Source organism: Thunnus maccoyii, chromosome 11 (genome assembly GCF_910596095.1).
Source record: "Thunnus maccoyii chromosome 11, fThuMac1.1, whole genome shotgun sequence".
In the NCBI taxonomy this organism is placed as follows: domain Eukaryota; kingdom Metazoa; phylum Chordata; class Actinopteri; order Scombriformes; family Scombridae; genus Thunnus; species Thunnus maccoyii.
The window spans coordinates 28,824,019-28,842,140 of record NC_056543.1 but is presented as its reverse complement, the minus strand read 5'-3'; the positions used below and the strand labels follow the sequence as shown (position 1 = coordinate 28,842,140).

The 18,122-nt window shown below is 38.5% G+C and overlaps 1 protein-coding gene across 6 annotated transcripts in view; it reads left to right on the top strand.

Annotated features, from left to right (window-relative positions):
- The window catches only part of ift88 (intraflagellar transport 88 homolog), a 25,543-nt gene extending 7,535 nt beyond the window's left edge, over window positions 1–18,008 (top strand). Inside the window, exons 14-27 of one of the 6 annotated variants that reach the window (XM_042426441.1) lie at window positions 317–322; window positions 1,421–1,507; window positions 2,356–2,542; window positions 2,894–3,002; window positions 3,210–3,360; window positions 3,475–3,590; window positions 6,501–6,553; window positions 7,059–7,124; window positions 7,238–7,344; window positions 9,851–9,923; window positions 14,559–14,585; window positions 14,776–14,826; window positions 16,953–17,060; window positions 17,159–18,008. In XM_042426441.1, the coding sequence (XP_042282375.1) occupies window positions 317–322; window positions 1,421–1,507; window positions 2,356–2,542; window positions 2,894–3,002; window positions 3,210–3,360; window positions 3,475–3,590; window positions 6,501–6,553; window positions 7,059–7,124; window positions 7,238–7,344; window positions 9,851–9,923; window positions 14,559–14,585; window positions 14,776–14,826; window positions 16,953–17,060; window positions 17,159–17,280 (1,263 nt within the window). In that variant the 3' untranslated portion in view covers window positions 17,281–18,008. Of the gene's footprint in view, window positions 1–316; window positions 323–1,420; window positions 1,508–2,355; window positions 2,543–2,893; window positions 3,003–3,209; window positions 3,361–3,474; window positions 3,591–6,500; window positions 6,554–7,058; window positions 7,125–7,237; window positions 7,345–9,033; window positions 9,297–9,850; window positions 9,924–14,558; window positions 14,586–14,775; window positions 14,827–16,952; window positions 17,061–17,158 lie in introns of those variants that run through there. The other 5 variants (XM_042426442.1, XM_042426443.1, XM_042426444.1 and 2 more) reach the window with 5 other exon arrangements.
- The last annotated feature ends 114 nt before the right edge of the window (window positions 18,009–18,122 follow it).

The following is an 18,122-nucleotide window of genomic DNA, read 5'->3' as shown; positions in this document are numbered from 1 at the left end:
CTGAAAAGTTACTCTGATTAATGTTTACAAGCACTGCATGTGTCAGAGTAGCCAAAGTGAGTGGTATTTCCTTCAAACACTTGTAACATGTGGAAGATCTGGTGTTTGTTTCCTTTTTATATTGTTTTTTTCCATCTTTTTTACAATGCTGTGTTTCTGTACAGCTATTGGCAACATTGTTTATATTTGTTTGTTTTTCTCCTGCTGAAGCAGCTTCAGCAGAGCAGCATCAGACTCTTTTATACAACAGCTCCCTTCTCGTTGACTCCATTCTTTCTTACTTTTGTCTTGTTTCCTCCCCATCTGCATGCCTAAGGTTGAGGTATGTGTGTCTTCTGTTTCCATGTTTGCATTTAGACTGTGTGTGCGTGTGCGCGTGCGTGTGTGTGCGTGTGCGTGTGTGTGTGTTTTCTTGATATGGGACTACTCAAGCATGCTTTTTCCAAATAACAGCACTGCCAGGAGAAGTTGGACAAGTAATTGTTGGTTTAAAACCCACAGACCAGTAAGGACAATTTGGCTGCAGAAAGGAAATTAGAACCACCGTTCCTTCTTTAACAATAATATACCACTGAGCTCTCAAGAAACTGCAGTTGTGCCAGTGGACCTGCTCTGTCGCCAGCAGTATAACAGTGAGGACACTAAACAGTGTTTCCAATTATATAGACCTGCAGTAGCCAACATAATTTGCACTCACAGGCTTTATGCCTGATGCATGTGTGTGATGCCCTTATACTCTTCACAAATGGTGTTGGTGGTGGTGTAACCTGCAGCCGTAGCCTACATGGTGGTTTTAAACACTAAAACTGTTCGAAAATCTCCCCAGTACATAATGTGCTTACAATAACAACCAAATAAATGTAAAGGGTTTCATTTCTAAATGTTTTGTGTCTATTTCTTGTGAACTAAAGACATTACTCCATGTGTTAGATATTCAGACATTCAGGTCAAGAACTTGCATAATAAATGCTGGAAATAAGCTTTTCAGTAGGTGGCATATTTTTCAAGCTGAATATATTTTTTCAGAATTAAACTTTTAAAATCTACTGTTTGGATTTACTTTGTACATGGTGAGTCCTTCACTGGTAGTTTTCCAAAATATACATTTAATTACAGATTTGACATATTCTGATATTTACTGATATTAAGAATATCTATTGAAGGTATGATGGCTCAGCGTATTGTACTGAACCAGAATTAAATGTAACCAGAAGCTTACGATCACACAATGATCTGATCTGGAAAATATATGGAATTTTAAAATTCAAACTGTATAAAAACATGTTTTTATGTTTGTAGGTGTGTTATATACTGGGGCATATGCTTTCATTTTTGTTTTAAAGTATTACTGAGCACACGTTAATACATTAGAGGAAAACCAGTGTAAAGTTTACCCTGACAGCTTTGTATGTGTTACCAGGCAGTGGAAACTCTGAAGACATTTGAGAAGAAGGACAGCAGAGTGAAGAGCGCTGCTGCCACCAACCTCTCCTTCCTTTACTTCTTGGTAAGATCCTCTCCATGACTAAACAGAAGGAGAGGATAGATACTTAGTTCAAAAGCTAAAGGACACTTCGACACAGAAGTTGGCCATCAAGTATATTTGAAGCTACAGATGTGGCCAAAATGATTGGTACCCTTGCATTTTATTAAAATAATGCACCATTTGCCCTGAACAGTGTTGAAATTAAAGGATATTTTATAATCAATGCATGTCTATGTTTGGTTTGCAGTGGAACAAAACAAAAAAGTTGTGAAAATAACTGAATTCATGTTTATTCTACAAAGACATTCTAAAATAGCCTGGACAAACTTATTGGTACCCTTTATAGGTTGTAAGAAATAATTGATTCGTATTGGTACTTTAAGCAGACTATTGCACCCATCAAACCTGAGAGGACTGGAGCAGTTTGCTTAAGAAGAGTGGGCCTACTACTACTAGTGGAGAAGTGTAGAAACCTTATTCAGAGTTACAGAAAGCACTTGACTGAAGTTATTGCCTCCAAAGGCTGTGCTACAAAATTTTAAGTTAAGGGTACCAATATTTTTGGACATGCCATTTTCATTTGTTTTATTGTATTAAATAATATGTTAAGTTGTAAATCAAAAGCAAAGTTTCAGTTATATTTAATGTGAAATAAAGAATGGTAGATACCATATACTTCTGTCAGTTTCAACTCAATACAGAGAAAATTTAGATTTTTTATAAAAAGGTGGAAGGGTACCAATATTTTTGTCCACGTCTGTAAATGTTCAGTTGGAAGGATGGCTCATTGACTGTCTCCATTCTCTGTACCACCCTGCCACCAGTATATAGGTGTAAATGCTTCTCCTCTGACCTTTAACCTGTTACAGGAGAAGGACTATGACCATGCTGACCGATATGCCGACCTGGCCATGAACGCCGATCGCTACAACCCGGCAGCTCTCGTCAACAAAGGCAACACAGTGTTCGTCAAACAGGACTATGAGAAGGCTGCAGAGTTCTACAAAGAGGCACTGAGGAATGACTCCTCCTGCACTGAGGCCCTCTACAACCTGGGTAACACCTCATTAACAGTCATGTTAACTTTCTAGCAGTCATTTTCTTCCCAGCATTTGTTGACGCATTGCTGCGTAACTGCAAATCATCTGTAGATCAGTAGAATAGTGTGAAACAATTGGCAGGACTATGTATTACATCACCCGTATGCACAGTCTCAGTAAGGTGGACCCATGACCACTTTGTAGGTGTAGCTAATGTATGTTTTCTCACTATAATTACTCATTGGGTTTCACCTTTTTTATCTGTGTTTATCAAATGAAGTTGTTAAAGGGGTTGTTGTTCAAATAGCTAGAGTGGCCATGGAGCCAAAGTTGATTGGCAGTTTTTGTTCCCTTCCTCTTGTTCCAGGTCTAACATATAAGAAACTGAATCGTCTTGAAGAAGCTCTGGACTGCTTCCTGAAGCTCCATGCCATTCTCAGGAATAGTGCCCAAGTCATGTACCAGCTGGCCCACCTGTATCTTTCTGATAATGAGTGTGATTTGTTATGTGTTTGTGAGTGCTTTTGTCTGTTTCTATCAGTTTGTGTCATGAGGGTTAACTTTGCTTCACATTATAGCAAATTAATAGCTGTTGCTGGGAAGGTGTTCATTTAGGGAATCAAACCTGCATCTCTTTTGATCCCCATGTAAGCATCTGTTGGTCTTTGACACTTTGCTCTCAGCTATGAGCTACTGGAGGATCCCCAGCAAGCAATCGAGTGGTTGATGCAAGTAATCAGTGTAACTCCCACTGACCCCCAGGCACTGGCCAAACTGGGAGAGCTGCATGATGGCGAAGGGGACAAGTCCCAAGCTTTCCAGTACTACTATGAGGTATGTGAAGCATAATTGAGTATTTTTCTGTCTACAGACTAAATTATTAATTTAAAACTTAAGCACTAGCTACCTGTAAGTGTTCTGATCCTGTTGGGTTGTGTTGCTATCCAGTCCTTCAGATACTTCCCTTCCAACATCGATGTGATTGAGTGGTTGGGAGCTTACTACATCGAGACACAGTTCTGTGAGAAGGCCATTCAGTACTTTGAAAGAGCCACACTCATACAGTAAGTAACCAATAGTTACAGTACCTTAGCATGATGATTAACAAACCACATGGATCTTTATAAAACTGATGAAAATTTCAACAACTGGTAGTTCACATCCAACGTAACAGACAGAGCACAAGGTGTTATACTCTGAAAACCACGCCCACTGGACAAAATGCTTGTAGCTAGCTAAAAACATTAGATTTCAGCATGTCATAGGATTATTTTAGCAACCTCTGTCTACCAGAGAGGAAAAGGTAGTTTGTAGTATACACTGAAACCAGTTACATTAAGATGCAATACATGAATGCAAGGGCTGACATCACATCTACAGAAGAGATAGCACAACTGTATAGCAAACTGCATTACATAACAGGCTGGCATGACACTTGTCACAGGCAGCCGATATGGCGAGTGCAGTTTGTAAACATAGTCGAGGAAATTACATGCACAGACATGCGATAATTTCCCATTCAGGCTCTTTCTACAGTTAATATTTCAGCTAAATGCAGTTTAGCTATTGTGTGTTCTATTTAAACATCTATTACAAACACTGCATACCTTTCAATTAAACAGCTGCTCTGTTTTTACTTTCAACCTGCGTGTTCTCTGTGACTAGCAGCTCAGGTTGGGTCTGTCTCTCCCACCGCACAGCACACAGCCCTGTAACTTTATCCACTTTTTTTTCTTAAAGGCTCAGTTTTTGGGTTTGGCAACTTATAATAACTTGGTTCTGGGTTCTTTACCCTGTTGGTAGTGCATCCCATCACATAGCAGCTTTTAGAGATTTTTCTGTTTGCTAGCAGACAGAAGGGACAAGGTGGCACCTTCATACAATAACAAGTCAATGTATAGGGGGAGAACAGTGACAGTTCAATTTTGGCATTGAAAATAAAATTTGGCATTGAAAACAAAACCTGAACTGAAAACAGAAACATTGGCATTGAAACACTTGTATTGTAAAAAGTTGTATTGGCACAGAAAAACGTTCCACTAAAGAATAAAACACAGGCATTAAAAAAATTACAATCTTACAATCTTATTTTATTTTATGATATTTTTTGCATTATGATGTGTTTTTCAATGTCAATCTTAAGATTTTTTCTTCATGTCTTTTTTCAGTGAAAGTGTTTTTTTATGCCGTCAGTTTTTTTTGGTTTTTTTTCACCCTTTTTTGTCACTGGTTTTCAGTTTCAACTTTCTGTCAGTGTTTTGGCATAGAGAGGAGGGCCCTGTTGGACCTACATTATCCAGTATGCCTTGTGGTCCGACAAAGATATCCAAGAGTGATGGCATAAAGCAAAGTTTAATATAGACTGATCTGTTCATTTTAATACATTTATATTGTGGTCATATCTGTACACATAGAGCCCCAGAGGCAGCACTGTTATTCTGTCCAGTAAAAACATGAAGCTCCACTTTACATTAGACAAACTAATGTGGCAGCTACAATTGTTAGATTTCATCTGTGAGATCAACATTTGTCTTCCTAAAGGAATTATATCATATATCAAAATGCTACGGAGACATTAGAGACAGCGGCAAATTACTAAAGAGCTGCACAGATCAGTGCATGGGATCATGTTCTCCCCAGCATGATGACGCAGGACTTGGGCTGCTGCTGCGAGATGACACTGGTCTCACCCGGTCAGCGGCTCCTCTAAAACGTTGCAGCAGATTTACAAACAGGTGTTATTTGGATAAACTGACCACAAATTGGGAATCTATATGGTTAAATTCTCACCTGAAAAAAACACTACGTCTTAATAAAGTGAAATATTAACAGTCCTAGAGTGAAAATTACAACAGTCTGGCTCAAAAATTGCCCTTGGATATCTTCATCGGACCACAAGGCATACTGGGTAATGTAGGCCCGGCAAGGGCTCTCCTCTCTACGCCAAAACGCTGACAGAAAGTTGAAACTGAAAACCAGTGGCACTGAAAAAAAAACAATTGACAGCGTAAAAAAACTGTCACTGAAAAAAGACAGACATGAAGAGAAAATCAGAAGATTGACATTGAAAAACACATCCTAATTCAAAAAATATCAAAATAAAATAAGATAATAAGACTGTAAGATTGTAATTTTTTTAATATCCGTGTTTTATTTTTCAGTGGAACTTTTTTCAGTGCCAATGACCCCTTTTCCAGTTCAGGTTTTGTTTTCAACGCCAAATTTTATGTTCGATGCCAAAATGTAACTGTTGCTGCTCTGGCTCCATATCACTGCAGACCAATGAATTGTTTTCCCCTCTGGGGTGGGCGGGACTTAATTGTGCTCTGTCTCTATGCCAAAGAATGAGAGTACTTTTTGGTTCTGATATAACAAGTCCCAAGAGATGTTCAGTACTGTTTCTATCATTTAAGAAACATCTCTGAAATGAAGTAATTTGTATGCTTTTCTGACTTGGTTAAGAGACTCATCGTATTCTATCTTATTTTGATTGCTGTAATAGTTTTCTTTCCAAGACGCCTTTTCTCATCTGGAAGTGTTTTTTCTTGAATGAAACACATAATTAGATTTTGTGATGGCTGCCTCCCAGCTGAATTTAGAATTGATTGAGCCAAAGCTGTTTTTAAAACAAAAAATGGCTTTTACACTTTTTATGTACAGAGGCTAATCTTGAATTTGCAGGTAAAGATATTTCCTCTCTTCCAAACTGTAGAGTGAACAGGTGACGGTACATTTTTATCACCAGAAGCTCTAAATTGAGTCTTATGAATGTGCTTTCCCTGTCAGTTCAGTCTGCCTTTTTTCCTTTTGTGTCAGTTTGGTATAATGACTCATATGTACAATAGTAAATATTTAATAGTTGAATAGTCCTCCACAGCAGACTGTTGTTTTTTATACTTAATATGTCGGACTATTTAGTTGAAGGTTGTGTGTACAGTCATACTGACGGGATATCTTTCTGCTGTCTTGCTCAGACCAACCCAAGTGAAGTGGCAACTGATGGTGGCAAGCTGCTACAGGAGAAGTGGTGAGAATAATTCTGTTCTTTATCTTTTTATGATTTAATCCTTAACCTGCATCATATTAACCCATGCTAATGTAAGAATTTCATGAGTTCCTTTCTATAGATGAATGCATAGTTTAATAACCTGCAATGAAGCTGTAGTCAAATAAAATGCTACCCACAGCTGTCTTCCAATTTGATACTGAAAACCAGTTCTTAGAGAAGACAATTTACTTTACATGGAAGCTCCCGAACTTTATCATATCCACAGTCCACATGTACATGAGCTTTGACTTTTATTTGGACTTTTTATTGAGTCTTTACTGCTAGTGAGAAGAGTGAAGAAGAGTAAACCCTTTCTGACCAAGTTCTAACTGTTGATTGAAATAAGTTAAACTGCTGTTCATTTGGAGAAGTTGTTAAACTCTGCAGTTTCAGAACCACTGTCTTAGGCTGTATGCATTGAGTGAATTAGCAATAAGTTGAGTTCATATCTTGAACTTGGCTTTTTTTCTTTTTTTCTTCACAGGAAACTACCAGAAAGCTCTGGAAACATATCAAGACATCCACCGCAAGTTTCCAGATAATGTGGAATGTAATTCATCCTGTTTGTTGCACAATTCTTTCTGGGGCTGTTGACAAAGCAGATGATTCACTGATAAGTATATAGAGACAATAGAAACTCTTTGTATGTTTGTTTGTGTACAGGTCTACGTTTCCTGGTGAGGCTGGGTACAGACATGGGTTTGAAGGAAGTCCAAGAATATGCCACCAAGCTGAAGAAGGTGGAGAAGATGAAGGAGCTGAGAGAGCAGGTATATAGGCCGGCTGCCACACCTTTACAGTTAGTTTGCAGCATTTTAAATACTACAGCATTGTAAATAAAAGTCTGTTTTGCTGCTCTTGATTCATTGCATATGGTGTATGTACCAAATGTGTTCCAAATGCATGAAAAGATATAACATATAATGTTTTCATGTATTTAATGTGTAACATGGAACACCCAGTTTGTTGGCTTCAGATTTACATTAACTAACCTTAAACAAGCAGCCTAGTTTAATGATATAACGTTCAAATTAGGTTACACATCTGAGTAATGTTAACATTATACAGGCTAGTGACCTGGTTATTTTGCAGTCATGGTAAATGGACTGCATTTATATAACACCTTTCTAGTCCTCCGACCACTCAGAGGGCTTTACACTACATGTCAACATTCACCCATTCACACAGGCATTCATACACTAATGGCTGAGGCTGCCATGCAAGGTGCCAACCTGCTCATTAGGATCTGATCTAATGTACATTCTCACACACACACACACTTGCACACCGCTGGCACAGCCATTAGGAGCAATTTGGGGTTCAGTATCTTGCCCAAGAACACTTCGACATGTGGACTGGAGGAGCCGGGAATGGAACCGCCTATCTTCCGATAAGTGGACGACCCACTCTGCCTCCTGAGCCACAGCTGCCCAGTCATATATTACAGGACTTTCATAAGCTTTCATTATCATCCTTTCTTTGTGGACGTCTTGGTTTCCTCTCGTCTATTCCTGGATATCTTGATTGAAAACATGCATGTGTCCCTTTGCCACGAAGTGGGCCAATGGTCACTACAGATCCAGAAATGCATGAAAAACATATGTTTTTTTTCTCTCTTCATTTTCCCTGAATCTGGTCGTGTTGAGAGGAGAGCAGACACTATGCAGCTGTTTAACACCTGGCTTGCACTAATGCTGGGTCCTTTTAAACAGTTATTGTGTTGTTTGGAGAATTGTTCACAGGTCTGATTCACACACACACAGTTATTCAGGTTGTTCAGTGTCACCTGAAACATCTGGAGGGATTAGATAAGTGGTTTGATTATTGAAGGGATGATAATTCCTGTAGTCCCTGATGCTGAAAATGAACTCTGTGTTTTCTTTATCAATCTAAACTTGGAATATCTGAAGATATGTCCTTGCATTTGTATAGCCCTAGATATCCAACACTGTCTGTATCTGATTGGTTTAGACACAATCAGTACACCCTAAATATTATCTTCCATGACCTGCTTAAATGTACTCTTAAATAACACCCTCTTTAGTACTCTGCTTTATTCTGAAATTCTTACTAATTTATTTTCTTATTTTTTTTGTCTTAAGTGATAATTCCAAGATCACAAGATATGCTCTGTTAGATCTGTTGTTTTATTTATTTAGGAATTGAAGTCATTTCAGGTCTGTATAAGAGCTGCTATAGATAAAATAATCAACCAAAAGCCCTGAATATCAAATAATTTAAATGAATTCTTCATTACATCCTGATCTTCAAACTCTGCTCAGATCTTCAGAGTGTTAACTAGTGTTTATAGTGGCATCTAAACTTTAGTCCACGCCCAAAACTGATGATAGGCTTTTGTTTTTGTTGATCATCTGCCAAACTGGCGGTGGTCAAGCATCAGTCAAGTTTTGAATAGTACCAGATTTAGAGTAACAGAGCCATGTGCCTTGGTCCTGTAGACATATTCATCAGAGCCAGGAACAGATGAATCGGAAGATGGCTTTGTCTAATCACAACCAGCTGCTCTTCAATCAGCCCAAATCAGTCCAGAGATGCTGCTTGACCAGAGGAACAATCCTACAGACACAGACAGAGCCAGAGAGTTCACTCATTAATCCCCAGATTCTCCAGATTGAATGACAACAATGAATGAAAAACAACTGATGGAACTAATGTGTAGTGCATTAGTCACGAAATGATCAATGTGAGCTGAGAACCAGAAAACGAATGTATGAAGTCTGATGAAATCACGGCTCTATCTGATGTTTTTTTATGCTAACTTTGTTATTTTATTTTACCATATTTATTTTATGGTAATCCCCACATCTTTGTAACTGTCTCTGTCTCTGCTGCTAAGTGCTCATTGCTGTGGTGTCACTGCAATGTGACTTGATTACATGTGACATTTATGCTAATTTTTCCATAAATCGATGTCAATTCTACTTGACTTTTTATTTTAAAGTTTCTGCTTAGTTTTGTTTTTGTTATATAGTATTATTTTCAAAATTTTTATTTGTGCCAATAAAACAGACTTAATTTATGAGATACGGAGGGAGAGATGAAGAGAGAGCCAAAAAGCAGAACAGGCTCAGCTTTGGAAAAAAATGTCACCAAAAACAAAACACTGAAGCATAAATGTCTACTCTTTTGTTTGAATTGCGCATATATTTATTGTATTATTCCTACTATGCTAGGTTAAAACGTCTGCATTGAAAAGGCTTATTAAAAATGTTCAATCCTCCTCTCCCCCTCCACTCTCTTTCACTCTTCCTCCAGAGGGTGAAGTCGGGGCGAGAGGGCAGTGCCAGAGGTCGGCGAGAAGGCAGAGAGGGCAGCGCTGGTAGTGCTGGTGAGTCAGTAGTCAACATAACATACAAAGGTCCTTTGCATCAGTCTGACAAAGTCATAAAGTCCAATATGCACCTGTGTAGAAAGTGTGTAGAAACCTGGAACATAACATTTGCTATTTTATAACACCTACTGTAAATCCAGACTCCCTAACATCAGCATGAGTGCATGATATTGTTAGTATGGGAAGGTCTGTGTGTCAAACCTGAATACTTTTTTCTGGTAATGATTTAAATGTGTCCATAGCACCAGGTTTTGAAAACTATGAAGGGCTAAAAAGACTAAAAGTAATTAAATGCTTGCTCAGATTTGTACTCTTATTTACCTATTCTATTATCGGACAATTTCTGATAATTTTACCAGTTTTAGACAGTATTTTAGATGAGTTCAGATCACATCAGCAATAGTATTGAAACATTCTCAGCCATAATTTGTGGTTTTAATTATGATGAAAATCTATGATCAATACTGTTTAGCTTGCCATCATTCTTAGTCTTTTTTTGTTCATGTATGTCATCACTTCCCTCTTTCTTCTGTTGTTCACACACGCTGCTGGGTAGCAGGTGTCTCCACACCTGTCCTCACCTCTCCTAAGAAGGCCAGCATTATGGGTATCCCTCTATACACCACACTTAGTAAAGTAGAAGGCTGTAGTTGTTTGATCATTTTTAAGTCCATAAAAGGAAGTGCTGGGAGGTTAAAGCTACAATTCCAAATCCCACCTCTAATCCCTCAGGGGTCACTGAAAGTTCGAACATCTTTACAGGTCAGAATTACAGTCCTCCTTGGTTGACTGGGGTGCTTTAGGTGTTTAATGTCCTCAAATCATTCAAAAGTAAAATCTATATTTAGGACCAATCCACACCTCCGGCTGTGGAATGGGGCATGTCAGCAGGCTGATTAGCTTGAACACCTGGCTGTCCTCTGTTTGTGATGCTCTCTGTGTGGATTTTATCAATAATTTTGACGTCTTCTGGGAATGGGGGGAACTTTTTGGCCCAGACAGTCTCCATCCGAACAAAGCTGGAGTTTGGATGCTATCTGCTAGTTTAGCATATGGAGTCCTCTGTTCAGGTGCTCCTCACGGAAACCAACCATGCCACGCAACTTTTGTGACTGGAAATGACCGGCCCATCAGAGACTGATGCTCCATGGGTCCCAGTCCCTATTTGTTTGGTTCCACATCTAACACCGGCAACTTTTCTATCAGACTCGGACCAGACACTGGCATTTTCAACATCCCTGTGATAATCACTTATAGGTGCCACTTATAGATGAGATTTGCAGTCAAACAATCTGGTGGCTGTCCCAGGAACCTTACCACTGTTAATGTTAAGCCTCAAAATCACCAGAAGCCATCTCCCAACTCAGTAGTGTTTGGGTTGTTGAATGTCAGATCACTGGCAAATAAACAATTTTTCTGCAATGATTTCATAGTATCAAAGCAGTTAGATCTTTTTATGCTTACTGAGATGTGGTTAAATCCAGGTGACTGTGTTGCACTGAATGAAGCATGTCCTCCTGGTTTTAATTATTTTCAGTAGCCTAGGATTTCAGGTCATGGAGGTGCACTGGCTGTGATTCACAGAGAGTATTTTAAATGTTCCTCTTACTCACTAGGAAGTTTTTCCTCATTTGTATCATTTGGTTTTATGATACATGACAATACACCACTACTTTGTGTTTTAATCTACAGACCCCTAAAATCGAACTCTGGTTTTATTCAGGAATTCTCTGATCTTCTAGCTTTTATTATGGCTCTCTTTGACAGTCTTGATTTTAGGGGATTTTAACATACATATATGCTGCCCCTCTGGTTCCTCTTTTACTATGGATTTTATAGACAATGTGCATTCTTTTTGTCCTCTGGTTTTATTCTTGATTGTGTTGATCTCCATGAGGCTAGCTTATGTGTCAAACCACAAAGCAATTATTTTTAAGTCCCTCTCTCTGCCGTCTGCTCTCACAGTGGCTACTTGTGTTTCATCTCATGACCTCAATACAAACTCTGCTGACAGATTTCATAAGGCCTTTGCCATTGCATCTACACATAGTAATAACAGAAAATCAAATTTGTCTACAGAAAAATTACTAAACAACTTCAACAATACATGCAAAGCTGTACTTGACTCCGTAGCACCTGTAAAAATCTGGAAAGTCAAATCAACTTGCAGTATGCTTTGGCTTAATAACATGGCAGTGCCATATCAAATTGTGAAGAACTAATGTCTACCTATCAAAAATCAGTAAAAGAAATCTGGTCATATTTCTCCAATATCATTACAACAAACCGTCATAACCCCAGAATTCTTTTTACAACCATCAAATCTGTAATAAACCCTTCTAGTCAACAGACTGAAGGCACCCCCATGACCTGTGAGCAAGTTTTATCCTTCTTCACAAACAAAATAAATTAAATAAAACTCCAGATTGGTCATGTCACCTGTAACCCTTCTCCTCCTTTCCTCATGTTAAAGGACAAAATGGCCAAATTAAAGCCTTCATCATGTCCTTCAGATCTTATGCCTCCCAGATTTCTCAAAGAGGTTTTTAACAGTGCTGGACCCACTATTTTATCTACTGTAAATAGCTCTCTATCCTCTGGCTGTGTTTTCGCCTGCCTCAAGCATGCAGTAGTACGCCCACTGCCCAAGAAACCTAACCTCGCCCCTACCAATTTAAAAAATTTTAGACCCATTTCTAAATTACCATTTTTATCAAAGGTTTTAGAGAAGATTGTCCACTTAGAGTTGATTTCTTTTATGAATAATAATGCTATTTTTGACAAATTTCAATCAGGTTTCCATGCACATCATAGTACTGAAACTGCTCTCATCAAAGAGACAAATGGCTTTTTACTTACAGCTGATGCTGGTGATTGTTTGATTTTAATTCTTCTTGATTTGAGCTCTACATTTGACACTGTGGATCACTCTATCCTATTAGATTGCCTTGAAAAGTGGGTTAGCATCAGGCACACTGCTATAGACTGGTTTAAATCCTAATATCAAACAGAATTTTCTCAGTAGTCATGAGAAATGTCTCCTCTTTTGTGGCCCCTCTGACCTGTGGTGTTCCCCAAGGCTCCATCCCTGGCCCCTTGTTGTTCTGTATATATATGCTGCCTCTAGGACATATCATACATAAACACAAAATCCAGTACCAATGCTATGCAGATGACACACATATTTATGTCCCGTTAAAAACCAGTGAAGAAGGCAATTTTAATCATCTTTTATCTTGTCTGGCAGTAATAAAGTGCTGGATGTCCCAAAACCTTCTACAGCTAAATGAAAACAAATCAGAAATAATTCTCTTCAGTCCCACAAAATCCATCCCTATTTTACAGAAACATCTTGCATCCCTGTCTACAAATATCAAACCTGCAGCCAGAAACTTGGGTGTGATATTTGACAGTAACCTTTCATTTGAAAAACAAATTAAAAAACGTTGTTCAATCGTGTTTTTATTAACTAAGGCAGTCAGGGCCCCTTAGCTCTGGAACTCCCTGCCTGAGAATCTGAGGCTTGCACGATTGGTGACATCTTTTAAATCACTTAAAATTTAATTAAAACGTATCTTTTAAAAAAAGCCTTTCATCAATTCTAGCACACCGTTTTTATATACAACATGTCTTACCTTCTTTATTATTGTTGTTGTCTTTTTTTCCTCTTTTTTAATCTTTATTCTTGGGGATTTTATTCCATTTTATTTTTGTATAATTTTGATTGCCTAATTTTATTTGCCCCAGTCCTGAAATGTTTTAATCCTGGTTCATTAAGCACTTTGTAACTTTGTTTTGAAAAGTGCTGTATAAATAAAGGTTATTATTATTATTATATTATTTAGAAATGCTGGTAGCCAATATTTTGCCTTTGGATAGAACCAGGCAAACTATTTCCCCCTGTTTCCAGTCTTTATGCCAAGCTAAACTAACTGTCTCCTGGCCACAACTTCATATTTAACATACAGATATGAGAGTTGTATCAATCTTCTCTTCTAACTATCTACAAGAAAGCCCAAATATTGAACTATTCCCTTAAATGACAAAAAACAGGGATGTGTAGCCTCACATCTTTATAGGAAGAGACTGTTTAGGAGCTCTGATGGCACTGAGAGCCTCAGGGGACGCAGACACTGCAAAAGACAAACTTCCACAGTTTTTAGCTCTACTTCACTGCAGATCCACAACAAATACAGACAAATGCTCTGACACTGGAAAGCTGGCTCATCAGCAGATTTCAAACACAATCCAGATGAACTAGTAAGTTGCCAAAAACTGTAATGAGGCCAAGCTTTTCTCTGGTGTTCAGCTGAATATCTGTAGTGTAGTTTTTATATATATATATTCATATATGTATGTATGTTTATATATCAGGCATATGTTAAAGTGCTTGCTGATCCATCCTGCCAAGACTTCTATTCCTCCGTGATTTGATAAGTTAGATTAGAAAACCTCAGACTTGTGTGTTTTTATTGTCCCATACTTTACTAGTGCCAGAGTTGTAATTGGATCTGTTATTGGAAACTTTTCAACATTATCTGACATGTTCAATAATTTGTATCCCTTGATTAGTGATTATAACACTTTAAAGTTGTTCAACTAAACCGCCAATTCTTTTCTTACTCTCTTAAGGCACATCAGAGGTGGATGTCAAAGCAGGTGAGAGGGAAGAGAGGGAAGGCTTTAAAATGTCAACAGAACAAGTTTTTTTTTTCAGCTCTCATTCCACATAGCAGACGTATTGCTTCTGTGCTCATTCTTTTCTTTTTTCTTTGTTTCTCTGGATCTCCTGGCTTCATCTGTATTCTGACTATATTATCGGTCTCTTTCTTTCATCTCTGCTGCCCAGTATCTCAATCTGAGACTAAACAACTCAGTCCACTGTTGGACTCAGGGAGAGGTATGTAAGAGTATCACTCAAAAACATAGAGAAACCTGTACAGTAGGTACGTAGGTGGGTAAAACTCTACACTTTGGCCACTCGTATATAAGAGACTTGGACAAGGAGATCTTTACAAAAGCTAGAGTAAACTTGTTTTATTTCAGTAAAAAAAACTTATGTTGTTGTCATCTAGAGAGGTTTTAGACATTTTTTTTGGATAAATCTTCAGCTTAACAAATGGCTCAAGAATGAAACTGATAATGAGAAATTTCTCTTTACTGCCAGCCATATGACCTGTCTTTGAAAATAAGGTGTCTCAATGAAATGAAGTGAACAATTCTTTACTTTTCTTGCAACCAAAACAACAAATTATTTCATTGTAACACTAGGATCTCATATTGCAAGCACTAACAACATTGAAAATATACATGCATATACAGTATATGGTCATTTTGTGCTGAAGAGCAGTAATGTCTTACTTCTTTCACTTTGCTTACACACAATGCTTTCTTAACTAGCTAACATTTGTATTATGATGATGATGAAGTATTGTTTGTGTACAATCATACTGTACAAGTCCTTTTTTTACTACTTAAAATTACCTGAGCAAAGTTTGCATTGCACACTTACAGAGCAGGAATGAGTGGTGTGAAAGATTTTCTGTGGCAGACACAAGTCAAGAAGCCTAAGTATAGTGTTATGGTCAAAACACCTTGAACCCAGTCCAGAAATCTTTTGACAGGCAGCTGCGATGTTGGACTGTGGTTGGTGTCTGCACTGAGCGCTCTCACATAGGAGGAGGGAGCAATCGCCCAAACTGCTTTCAGATATTTGAGAAAAGTTCTAATGTACCTGAGAGTTTTCCCTCTTTTCTGTAAAGTCTGCATATTTGCAGCACTGTACATTGTGTATGTGCACTTGAGAGATGGTGTGCTGGTTTGCAGCTCTTTCATGACCAACTGGCGAGGCACACGGTTTGTTTTCTCAGGCATCCAAACCTGCGTCATTCTTTGATGTGAATCTGTTAAAACCAACGTCACAGAGCACAAAAGAGGTGCTGCTTTTCATTTATTTCCTTTTGACATTTTTGGTGTTCTCTCTTATGAGTTTTTTATTAACTTACATTTTGTGTTCTTATTCTTGCCGTGTAAATAAATAAACTCACTTAACGTAGAGTTGCACTCACGTTGGGTTTTGTTACCAATTTTGACATCTTTGTATTCACAGCTGCTACTCCTACTCCTCCTTGACTTTTTTATGTTCATGTAATCTTTCAGTTGCTTTTCCAAAGAAGTTTGAGCAGGAAAGTGACAGCCAAAAAATTGACTCAGTACTGATCCTTTCTATCAGCCCCTTTGCAAATAAACATACAGTATTATTTCCACTTGTGCTGCAGAGGAGTATAAAGCTTACTTATTGCACCTTTAATTGTGGAAACTGTTACACATGATTAATTTTAAGTATGGCTTCCAGCTTGTCTTGTCATTCCCCTTTTCTGTATCTCCCAGTTGTGTATTATAAAAGAGAAACGCCACTCAGACTATCCAAGAAAAGGGAAATTGTGGAGAAAAAAAAAAAAATTCCAGCGAAGGTCTCAGTTTGCCAGCAGTTTGTAAGGCCTCATATGAGATGTTTGGGACTGTGAGGGAAGGTGGAATATCAGGCCTCCTTCTCCTTCCTGTTTTTCAGCTTTCTGTCGTTCCTCTCTTCAGTTTCCAAGGCTACCTGGCAGCCAGATGTGGCATGCTGCTGTCTGTAATCACGTCTGTCCTTCAGTTCACTATTGCACTCTGTCAGCCTGTCATTTGAACCTGGCACGCACACACACACACACACACACAGAGACACACACACATACATTCTCCAACATATTCATTGCATCTTGTGAACAGCACCATCCTAAGATGAGTAGGACCTGAGCTGGTGCTGTTATACAGTATCTTGCTAAAGGGCACTTAAGCAGCACGCGCAGCTGTTGCAGTTACATTCTAGTTGCTGAACCGACTCTTAAATGCTAATGTAGGCCATCCCATCCCCCTACATACACATCCAGACACACTCTCAAATCTTTCATAACATACTGTCTCTGTAAAACGTGAAAATGTCACGTCTCCAAAATGTATGTGTTTTTGTGTGTGGTGCAGACAGTGGCCATAGCAGCAACAGCACTAAGGGAGAGCGGCTGAGCGCCAAGGTGAGGTCACTTCCTGGTTCCAATGAGCCCTACGAGGCCAGCAGCCCGAAAGAACTAGGTGAGAAAACCCCTTTTTCCTCTCTATTCCCCTCAAATCTATTACATCATGTCTCACTTGTTATCTTTTATCTTTGAACCTGCTCCTCTCATGTGTAGATGCATCCTACGTGGACCCACTGGGGCCTCAGATGGAGAGACCAAAGACGGGAGCCAAGAAACGAGTGGAGGATGATGACTTTGCAGATGAAGAGCTAGGAGACGACCTGCTGCCTGAGTAGCTGCTCAGCCGCCGGCCTTCACCGCTGAATCTGGTCGAACATTTGTTCTTTAGTCACCTTTTGAAAGGCAAGAGCACAAATCTAAAACACTCCAAAACTCAGCTGTTGTTCCAGGAGAAAGACTGTATTAATATGCAGTGTCTTTGTTACTCTGTTTATCTCAGCAGTACAGCAGTGAGACATCTTGACCTCTATCAGATTGGTCACATAGTGCAGTCTGGACAGTTTTATTTGACTCTGTAATCCAACACATCAGATTTGAAATGAGAACAATCACAATGAGATTAAAATGTTGAATCTCTACTTGAATTTATACACGTTTACATCAATATCCAATGGTGTAGAAATCGTAGACGTCTTTGTACACACTGCTTTAAGTCCTACGCTGTTGCTCTAATATGGATGAAAACACTCTCCAAAACCCTTAAAGCAGAAAGTCTGCATTTTAACCTCAGTCACCTTTTCATTTTAAACCCAATATGTTGGAATACAGAGCCAAGACAATGAAAAACATATCACTGTCCCTATACCTTTTTACAACACTGTATGTTTCCATGTGTGAGACTGGGAACCTTCTGGAAACTCCATCAACATGATATACAAAACCTGTATAATGTATTTCAGGTCCTTTCCAGCTCTTTCTTTGCATTTTGTACTTGATTTTAAATATGTGTATTTGCTGTATAGTATTTATATTTACTTGTTGGTTCATCTTGTTATTATAGCATTAAAAGATCAAATATTTATCTACATACAACAGCCTTCAGATGAAGCACAAACCATGTGGTCAGTGAGTTTTTCTAATATAGAAACCACACTCATGGTCACAGTTATTAATGTGA